This window comes from Asterias rubens, chromosome 1, assembly GCF_902459465.1.
Source record: "Asterias rubens chromosome 1, eAstRub1.3, whole genome shotgun sequence".
Taxonomy (NCBI): domain Eukaryota; kingdom Metazoa; phylum Echinodermata; class Asteroidea; order Forcipulatida; family Asteriidae; genus Asterias; species Asterias rubens.
The window spans coordinates 31,380,166-31,391,248 of record NC_047062.1 but is presented as its reverse complement, the minus strand read 5'-3'; the positions used below and the strand labels follow the sequence as shown (position 1 = coordinate 31,391,248).

Here is an 11,083-nt window from a genome sequence, read left to right as displayed (position 1 = left end):
AGGCAGTGGACACTATTGGTAATTACTCAAAATAATGATTATCATAAAAGGTTTCTTGATTACGAGTAACGGGGAGAGGTTGATAGTATAAAACATTGTGAGAAACCACTTCCTCTGAAGTGACGTAGTTTTCGAGAAAGAAGTAATTTTCCACGTATTTGATTTGGATACCTCAGATTTAGAATTTGAGGCGTTTTTTCTTTCATTAATATCTCGCAATTCAACAACCAATTGAGCTCAAATTTCACAGATTCATTTTTTATGCATAATATGTTGAGATACACCAAGTGAGAAAACTGGTCCTCGACAATTACCTTTAGTGTCCAGTGTCTTTATCATTGTGGTATAGGCCTAAGTTGCTGCTTATATGTAGTCTGTTCATGTTTACATGAGGTGAAACTTCTTCAAAATCCTTCATCACATTTTAGCTGAGAATCTTTCAGGTATGTTGCAATCACTTTGGGTCGGTGCAAGGTGTATCATTCCACAATGAATTTTGGTACATCTTGATGCGATTCTACATATCAGTTGGGCAGTTTGGTTCAGTCAGGGCCCAGTTGATGTACATGTAGTTCCAGGAACGGCTACCGTCAATCCAGGCGAAGAAACCCGTGGTTGAGAATGCATGTAGCCAATTCATATCTTGTGATGCATTCCTCCGTTCATTGGTGTGGCAAGTTTGACAAGGAAGTCATTTTCCTCTTGGCTCATAATGGACGCCAGATGAGATGGTCTGCCAAGGTGTGTCAAACTCTGACAGTACTGTTCAGCTTCATCAAAGGTCTTGGCATCCGTCACGAGAAGGTAGCAATGATTCCCAAAACTTGTCCATGGACTGATGCAGGACATGCAGGGAGATACAATCAGCAAAATAATGTGATCGAAGGAACTGTGGAGATACTGTGAATATTGATGATGCCATAATTGCAGTTAAAACTGGTCTGTCATTAGGTGCTTAAGTAGACTTGGTTGAGCTTACAATTCTGTTGTTGGTATGTTGCTTTTTTGTTTCCTCACAGATAGATAATACCCTTTTTTGTACACCTCAATATTGTTGCTGATTTGAGTTTGTATTTAAGAATGTAACAAAGTTGTTTGTGCCTCTCCCATAAGACGCTGTACCACCCATGGGCGCTATTACATAGCGTGTTGTAATTACTCTTTAATCACAGTTCTGCTCAGAACCTGGCTGGTCTCTTACAGATGGAACTCAAGGTGTAGGAACAAACTAAGTCATTCCACAAGAAGTTAAAAGTGATATCTCGGATATGCACACAGTCTCCATCCCCGTCGGGTTGGTTACTGCTCCAGTTGGTGTAGCCCAGGGAAGGGCTGCCGTCGCTGAAGCGCCAAGTTGACGGGTCACTGGATCGGTCTCGACGGTAGCCAAACCAGGTCATCTTGCCGCTTTCTCCGTACACAGATTTGATAAGCAGGACGAGGAAGTCTTGTTCCTCTTGGCTCAAAATGGATGCCAGATGAGATGGTCTGCCAAGGCGTGACATACTTTGACAGTTCTGTTCAGCTTCATCAAAGGTCTTCTCATTCGTCACAAGAAGGTAGCAATGATTCCCAAAACTTGTCCATGGACTGATGCAAGACATGCAGGGAGATACAATCAGGAAATGTGACTGAAGGAGTGCTACAAGAACACTGAAAATAGTGAAGTTTGCTGCCATATTTAGGTTTGAGTGATAGCGTCTGTATTCTGGTAATATGTGTTACAGTCTCACTAGTCATCTGTGCCAAGTTGCAGTGAATTTTGTGCACTCAGAAGAGGCTTTATTTAAAAGCTAATGGATTTTGTTTATTAATGATACAATTAGGTACACTATTATTAATTATTTAGCCAAGCCATGGTAACATACAAATAATGAATGTTCATGAGTTGAAAGATGGAATGTTCTATTCAACGAGGTGGAGCCGAGTTGAATGGAACATTCCAGCTTTCAACGAATGAACATATTTGCACTATTGCACGAATGAAAAACATTCATTATTTGTTTTATATAACATCCAAGTAGATCTTTGTCATTTTGATTGGAAGATACAACTTTCAAAACAAACAAAGCGTAGGCCTACAATTTTTAAGTGTGAAATTACACCCGTTTCTTTTTGGGTCGGCCTGTTGGATTCAACAGTCACAATGTGCATTCTGGACAGCTATTTTGAGATACGCAGAAGCCGAATGCTAGTATTTTGACTAATATGCCTTGCAGTAACACTGCTGCGTTACCAAAGACACGCGCACGCAGTGATGTTTTTACTCTGCTTTTTCATTCCATCCGAAAGATACTACTGCACGCTGCCAGCATACATGGTTAAGTTGAGTCATTGCTTCAGAACTTTTACATATTTTGAAATGTTATGGAGAAAGAATCTGCACCAATGTTTTGGTAAACAGAAATTCAGCCCCCAAAGAGTGAAACCATCACACTCGTGCGAGGAAATAACAAAAACATGGAATATGTTTTTTATTATGATAGTTGCTTCCACCACATACTCTGACCTTCTCTGTATTGCCTAGCTCTTATGTTCAAAGAATTACCTTGAAATAAATCCACATACCCCTTTTATTTGTTTTGCCTTTAGGCTTGCTACAGACATGCCATTGGCGGACAAAGTCTACATCTATGCATGATGTCCATGTTGCCCAGTGCCAAAGTACAACGATGTCTTCTCCAGCAACAGGTAAAGAACCAGTTTCAACATTCGTTAAACAACCAATAGCCCCAAATGTTCCTTTTTGGGGGCTTTTTACGATCTTGGCCCAACAAAAGGTACCCCAAAAAGGCTTTCAAACATTCATTCAATAAAAAGAGCTGTTTGTCAAAAGCCACTTAGTAACGGGTACTGCAATCCATTTTTACAAGATTAGCATGTGTTTCAAAAAGCACAACATTTAGCAAATCATTGTTTTTGTCTGCTGAAACTAATTTCTGCAAACTTCAGGACCTTACACTATTTCGCTTGAATATGTCTACAGTTGCCTCAATTCATGGAAGTGCATTCCATGAATTGAGGTATAATGATTTTCCACGTCCTAAGGCACCAGGGCTTGCCCTAAACACTAGCCCGGCGTATGTTGTCTAGTAAAAACTGTTACAGGCTAGTATACACCACCTCTCAACTTGCCATGTGGGCTACTAAAAAACTGTGCAACCTACTTGTTTAAAATGTTCATATTTCTTTGCCTATGTATTTTTTGGCTTGGACTTGGACGCATGATCTTGGACATTCCAGAGCAGAGAACTGTTAGACCACTGAGCTTGATAAATGTTCATCCTCAACTGCAATTTTGTCTTTAAGATCGCAAATATTACTTAAAGACACTGGACACTATTGGTAATATTGTCAAAGACTAGTCTTCATAGTACGTGTAGCTCAACATATGCATAAACTAACAACAAACCTGTGAAAATTTGAGCTCATTCGGTCGTCGAAGTTGCAAGATAGTAATGCAAGAAAAAAACACCTTGTCAGAAAAAGTGATGTGCTTTCAGATGCTTGATTTCAAAACCTCAAATTCTAAATCTGAGGTCTCAAAATCAAATTCGCGGAAAATCACTACGTCACTTCAGAGGGAGCCATTTCTCACAATGTTTTATACTATCAACCTTTCCCCATTACTCATTACCAAGTAAGGTAATAATTATTTTAGTAATTACTAATAGTGTCCACTGCCTTTAAGATCGCAAATAATTATTATTTAATGCAAACGATGACAGAGTGAAGTTGATCCTTGTAGTGATCGAAGAAAAGCAATTCACCCCTTCACCAAATATTGTTTTTATTGGTTTGCACTTAGGCTAGCTACAGCCATGCCATTGATAGATGAAGTCTACCTCCCAATAAGAAGTTGCTTGATGTACATGTGAATGCTGCCAAGATTCAAGGATGTCTTTATAAACAGGTAAATTGAACTATGTAAATGTTTCTACGTATAACAATTCATTTGAGAACGCTTTTAAACAAGGGAATAAATGAATGGTGACAACAAGTTCTTAAACAGCCGTTTAAGAACGAGGCACTACTCTATTCCCATTCATAAATGCCATTTTGGTTAAAAGGAATTATAAAGTGGGAAACTCTGTAAAAATGTTCTTGAGCTCTGTTACGTGTGGTGCATTTTAATGAGACAGTTTTCGGATAGCATTGTGCGCATAGCAATGAACCCTCGCATCCATGGGCTAACCCGCACAAATGCTATCCAAAAACAATCGGGTTATAAACTCTAGCTGTACCTTTATCAGCCATTTAAACACCCCCACGTGACATGCTCTCCACCAATAGGAATAGGGAAACTGTCTGGGGTATTTATGAATACTTGTTTCTGTGTTCTGAGTTTGACTCCACAAAATGGCCGACCGTGTTTAATCGCAAGATAAAAGGAAATCAGTATCTGTATACATGTGTTTCCGTAGACTTGCGAAACCTCTCTAATGTCTTTATTTGATTACATTCAGGCTAGCAACAAACATGCCGTTGTCAGATGGACCTCTCCAAAAGTAGATGCTTGATGCACATATCACTGCATGAACTTTACCCAGTCAGAACTCAGGAAAACATGAGGGCAATTCGCCATGTCCTGTCGGCAGTCAGATAAAACAATGTCTTCTCCAGTAACAGGTAAGCACCAGTTTCAACACGTAGGTTCAACAACTAATAACCCCAAATGTTCCTTACATCTTGGCCCAACAAAAGCCACTGAAAAGGGGTTTTGAACTCTGCGTGTGTATCAACAGCCACAATAGGTTGTAAGTACTACAACACAGGACTAGATAGCTAATCAGTTGATTCATCACCGGCACAGGTTTCAGTACCTAACGGGTTATAAAGGGCTGCCAGCCTTTCTTGGTTCTGCATTAAAGTTCCCCGTAGGTAAATCAATCTTCCCACAACTTGAAAATCTCTAATGATTTTTATTTTTTTTTTTACTTTAATGTATTTCTAAATATCTCCCGGATGTCAAGGTGTAAATTATTTCACACAAATTAACACACATGACATATCACTTGATTTTGCATTTTCATGAATCGAGGTGTCAAGATTCTCCACTGTAGGCTTCTCATGTAAAATATGCAGCACATGTTATCGAACACATGTGGTTTTAAGTTTTCATCTCCACAAAAAGATGGAGGTGTTTAGAAAATAACTCTTCGAAACACTTCGGAGATTAAACACAGTTGTCTACAAATGAAGATGTCAGCGTTGTTTTGGTAATAAAACAAAATGTAAGGCAGACTCCAAAAGTTTGAAAAATATATGTGTTTTTACCCCAACATTGATGTGTCTTACACAAGTTCTGTGAAGAGAATAAATGTACATGCACATTCTTGAGTCGGACATGAACCCATGACCTTTACCATGTCCTACCACTAGACCACTGAGCTTGACAAAGTAAGTCAACCTCAACCAGTTTTGTTTTCCTTACACCATTGTGGCTGAGGAGCACATACATTACTTTTTGAAAATGATGATGAAGTGAAGTTGATTCATATCAACTCGAAACCATGTCCATACTTTTTGTTGCGCTTTTGATATAACTTGTATATTATGGCATTGTCTTCTATGAGCACATCATGATGTGCTCACAGAAGACGGTGCCTAGCTACAATTGGAGAAACAACACCACACCCCTGTCACAAGATATATATATTTTTTATTTGTCTGCATTTAGGTTAGCAAGAGACATGCCATTGTCAAGAAGTCTACCTCCCCAAAAGCAGATGCATGAAGTGCATGCTGCTCAGTGTCAAAGTACAACGATGTCTTCCCCATCAACAGGTAAGAGCCAGATTCAACATGTAGGTTCAATAACTAATAGCACCGTGTGTAGCTAACTGTGACTATTACAATCTTGGCCCAACAAAAACCACTGAGCTGGGTTTTGTTAACATACCGGTACATGCTAAAGAGTCAAGGATGTCTTCATAAACCGTTACATTGAACAATATCAACAAACCATTAATTTGAGATGCATCAAGAGAAGTGTGATTGGTCTTGGGATCCCCAGAAGCCTAATGTTTTTGGACCCCTAGTTCAAATGTAAAGGTCGTTATGGCTAACACAAAAGAAATGTTGTCCAAGCTATAACTCCAAAAGGGACTTGGCATATCAACTCCAAACTTGGTTTGTGGATTGGTCTTTGGATCCTCAGAAGCCTATTGTTTTTTAATCACCTGCGTGTAGATCAAGTGTTAAGGTCAGATGCCATAAACAAAAGAAAAATTGTCAGGGCAATCACTCAAAAAAGACTTGGCATATGGATTCCATATTACAAAAATGTAACAACTATATATTTCTGAGCATTCTGTAGCCGCTGTTTAATTATAAGTTATCATTACACACCTGTTTACCTTTCTATAATGAGAGAACACAACCATTAATTTTGTTCAAGTTGGTAAACTACTTTTTATTATTTGAAAGCTAAAGCATTACTGTGTTCTGTGTGTGCATGTTACAGTGAAGGTTGTCATCTCATTGCCAGTCTATAGCTATATATTAATTACACTCCCAAGTAATGAAACTGAATTGAAGTTGATTTCTATAGACGCTGTGATCTATGTTTACATTCAAACCGCCCTCTGTTGACAAAACACTGTACACGGCATGTTTCGCCGGGCAAAAAGACGCAAAGTCATGGTAACATTGCGTGTACTTTCTAGCTGGCTGCCAAAACACAAAGGTGGTGTCCGACGGTATAGGCGCGAATCATGTTATGGTTATCGAGTGAGGTCAGAGGTCACATCGTCTATAAGAAAAACAAACGGTGTTATTCTATGTTTTTATTATGAAATTTAATATTTTTGTTTTGCTTTTAGAGGCAATGAAGCTGAAGTGAGATCAACCAATCAACAATCAACAAAGTGAATGATGTCTATACTTTGTACATCGAGCTTGTATTGAAAATGCCCTTTCTGCTAATAAGGTTTGTGTATATAATTATATTTAAAGACACTGGACACTATTGGTAATTGTCAAAGACCAGTCTTTTTACTTGGTGTATCTCAATATATGCATAAAATAACAAACCTGTGAAAATATGAGCTCAAATGGTTGACAAAGTTGCGAGATAAAAATAGAAGAAAAAACACCCTTGTCACATGAAGTTGTGTCCTTTGATCAGATGCTTGATTTTGAGGCCTCAAAATCTAATTCTGAGGTCTCAAAATCAAATTCGTGGAAAACTACTTCTTTCTCGGAAACTACACCACTTTTGGGGGAGCCGTTTCTCACAATCTTTTATACTATCAACCTCTCCCCATTACTCGTTACCAAATAAGGTTTTATGCTAATAATTATTTTGAGTAATTACCAATAGTGTTCACTGCCTTTGAGGAATATCAAACATGATTGGTTTGAAAGAACTTCTTCTGAGATGACTTGTCTTTTAGATAACCTTTTTTTGTACTAGATGCAAAAGATCCCATGCTCTTGAATTGGTTGTAGTTTTTATTTACAACCATTTGCAGGTTTAGCCAGCATTTTGATTCGTTAAAAATGTTTCAGATTCCTTCTTTGAAAACGTTCCAAAAACATGTTTTTATTCAAACCGTCCAATGTACAGTGATTTTGTTAGCTTCAACACGGACCTCTCAATGAAGAATTCTGTTGTTTTCAAATGTTTACATCTCATACTTTTACTTCCATCTTTAAATAGTTTGAATAGTTGAAAAGCAAAAAAATGACTCTTTTAAAGACCACATTAATCCTATAGAGCTGAATGTTAGCGAAGCACTCAATTGTATTTACAGATGTTTTAACCAAATTCAACATTTTCTGCAAGCTTTCAATTAGATAAAAAACCTCTCATAGTTAGTTGTTTTGTTTTTAACAAAATCAACACAATTTTTGAATTATTTGGTAACATTGTTACAAACAGTAGCGATCTTTTCTTGGTTTGCATTTATGGCTTTCCATAGTTTTCCAACTTGGGTTGGCAACAACTTGGGCTGTGACGTTGGAAAAGAAAGGTCTATAGCCTACCTTATAAATGTTTTGAGTTTTTAAAAACACAGATTTCATTTGTTTGTATTTAAAGGCATGCTATCTGCAAATAAATTGCTGCTAGATTCCTCTGCCTACCATCATACCAATGTCTACACATCACCAACGTAGATATGTGAAGCTGACAACCAAGGTATGTAAATTCCAACAGGTTAGGGTTTACTAACACAAAGTGGGCTGTTTTTGCAGCACAGAACAGACTTCAGTACGCCACATGCCACAACATTTTGAGGATTATGCGGGCGCCAGCCTAACTCAAATGAGTGACCTATCCCTACAGATTGATTACAGATTAATTAAAAAAATCAAAACATGTTTATACTAACAAAACCCCTTATAAATAATAAGCAAACATATCATTTGCGCTTATATTTCAAGAAGAAACCATTATTGTTTCTTCTGAACTGTTACTTTCATGAACCTGGGAATAAAATACTTCTGCATCATTAAAACTACAAATGAAAGAACCAAAGAGCAGTGGCGAAATCATACATTTGTATTTGGGGTATATTAATGCATTAAACCAATCAAATGTGCATTTTTAATCTGATGGGGGACTCCAGCTGTCGATTTCACCAAACTCTTCCTAACTTAGGATCAATCTTGGGATATAGGACGAGTTAAGTTCCAAAGGCAAAAGGACGCATTGAACCCATCCTATTAAAGTTAGGATGAGTCACTCGTCCTACTCGAGATAGGATTAATCCTAGCGTTTCGTGAAATTGACTGCAGCTGCCCCTCCCTCACACCACTGCCAAAGAATTTGCTGAATTTCATGGCTGTCTTGAATAAAAACACTCATAAATTTCAGTTTGATATTACCACAGGTTCGATGCAAATTCAGGTAGATGTTCTATGTCAATTTTGAACGGAGGTTTTCAATGACAAACTCAAATTGGGAGGGGGGTGGGTTCATGTGAACTTTTCATTTGTCATACACCTAAATGGGTTAGCTTTATACAATTGTTTTCTTAACTTTTCACAGCATGAGGAAGCTGATATGCTACAAGCAATTGTGTAGCAAATAACTTTTGCGATACAATCTTGATGGCTTGAGAGGAGAGCAACTCTTCAAGGCATTCTACGCATCAAGGAATCATGGATGAACAACCCCATAACTTGTAAAATCAAATGTATACCGTAGATGCAATCTGTACTTCACGTATGTTTTTGTAAAAAGTAAGTGCACCATTTGCAAGCAAGCACACAATGTGTATTTTAAAAACACCCAAGTCAGCGATCTATGGTAGTGAGTGAAGTAAAAGCAGTGATGCTATGGTTTGATTAGTGGCTGTGCGGTGGTTCAATGAATAGTGGTAATAGACTGAAGTAAAAGCAGTGATGCTATGGTTTGATTAGTGGCTGTGCGGTGGTTCAATGAATAGTGGTAATAGACTGAAGTAAAAGCAGTGATGCTATGGTTTGATTAGTGGCTGTGCGGTGGTTCAATGAATAGTGGTTCGGGGTTTGATTATTTATGGTGCAATGGCCCTGCTTTACACTTATTAAATCCAGATTAAACTGCTTGCAAGGTGCACTTATTTTACTTAAAAATCTAATATAAAACAATTGTGAAGTATAACAGATGGTATTTTTCCAACTCTTATCTGATTTCGGATTTCATTTGCTCGTAAAAAAAGGGGGGTATGAATAACCTGTACATACATCAAATGTACCTCTAGGTAAGACTTGTTGCTCAACTTGTCTTACTTCACTTTCAAATGCCAAAAATCAAATATACATTATTCAAAACATTCATTTTGTTTAATTTTATCTAGAGAACATGTGGTGACTTACTTATTTGAAATGAGTCCCTAGGATCACTTGTTGACCATTTCATGTCTGTCACACATTTATGGTAATTGCCAAGAAGTTTTTGGTTTAAAAACATATATAAATATTATTGTTTTTGTGTGGCACACCAAAACCATGAATGTGCACAGAATGTCTTAAAATTTCATTGTTATAGTTTCTGTGAAGGCACTGGACACTATTGGTTATCACTCAAAATAATTGTAAGCATAAAAATTTAATTGCTAACGAGCAATGGAGAGCTGTTGATAGTAAAAAAAACATTGTGTGAAACGGCTCTCTCTGAAATAACATAGTTTTTTAGTCAGAGGTAATTTCTAATGAAAATATTAAAAGACTTCAGGCCTGAAGCCTTTTATGAAAGCACACAAATTTGTGCACCAAGGGTGTTTTTTCTTTTCTTTATTTTCTTTCAAATGTGATGACAAATTAAGTTATAAAACAAAATTCACAGATTTGTTATTTTATGCATACATGTATGTTGGGATACACCAAGTGAGAACACTGGTCTTTGACAATTACCAAAGGTGTCCAGTGCCTTTAAATGTATACCAAGTGTGATTAGCTAAATTTACAGGTTGAGATAAATAAGTTTACTTTTCCAAAACGTCATTTTGTAAAATCATTTTTTGTTTAAACTTTTCCTTAAAGGGAAGGTACACATTTGGAAATTACTCAAAACAAATATTAACTTAAAAACTGATTTGGTAACCAGCATTGGAGAGCTGTTGAAAGTATAAAACATTGTGAGAAACGGCTCCCTCTGAAGTAGCATAGATTTAGAAATAGAGGTAATTTCTCACTAAAATAATAAAAGACTTCTAGCTAGAAGTCTTTTATTCCTATCTGAAAGCACACAAATTCGTCCAACAAGGGTGTTTTTTCTTTCTTCATTTTCTCCCAACTCCGATGACCAATTGAGCTCAAATTTTCACAGGTTTGTTATTTTATGTATATGTTGAGATACACCAAGTGAGAACACTATCCTTTGACAATTACCAATAGTGTACTTTCCCTTTAAAGTCAATATTCCTCAAATAAATGGTTGTGTAAAATATTAGCCTGATGAGGAAATGTTCTGCAAAATGTAAAAGGGCAAAAAACGAATACATGTACACACAACAGAGCATTAATCGTATCGCTAGATAGCATGTCACATTTTGTTTAATCAAAACCATAAGTGTAAACATATTGTCTGAAAAACACACATCTTTGCTGTAGTAGCTTGACATGAAAACCCAACTTATTTGCAAGTTGCAGG

General features: G+C 37.2%; 1 protein-coding gene and 1 long non-coding RNA gene across 2 annotated transcripts; one reads left to right on the top strand and one right to left on the bottom strand.

Annotated features, from left to right (window-relative positions):
- Positions 1–308: 308 nt before the first annotated feature.
- Positions 309–1,729, bottom strand: LOC117301309 (snaclec 3-like). Its single transcript, XM_033785204.1, has one exon. The coding sequence runs from the start codon at positions 1,677–1,679 to the stop codon at positions 1,179–1,181; it is 501 nt and encodes a 166-aa protein (XP_033641095.1). The 5' UTR covers positions 1,680–1,729; the 3' UTR covers positions 309–1,178.
- Positions 1,730–5,679: 3,950 nt separating this feature from the next.
- Positions 5,680–9,322, top strand: LOC117301316. Its single transcript, XR_004520290.1, has 4 exons — positions 5,680–5,787; positions 6,825–6,931; positions 8,045–8,143; positions 8,996–9,322. It is a non-coding gene; the product is annotated as an uncharacterized LOC117301316 (long non-coding RNA).
- The last annotated feature ends 1,761 nt before the right edge of the window (positions 9,323–11,083 follow it).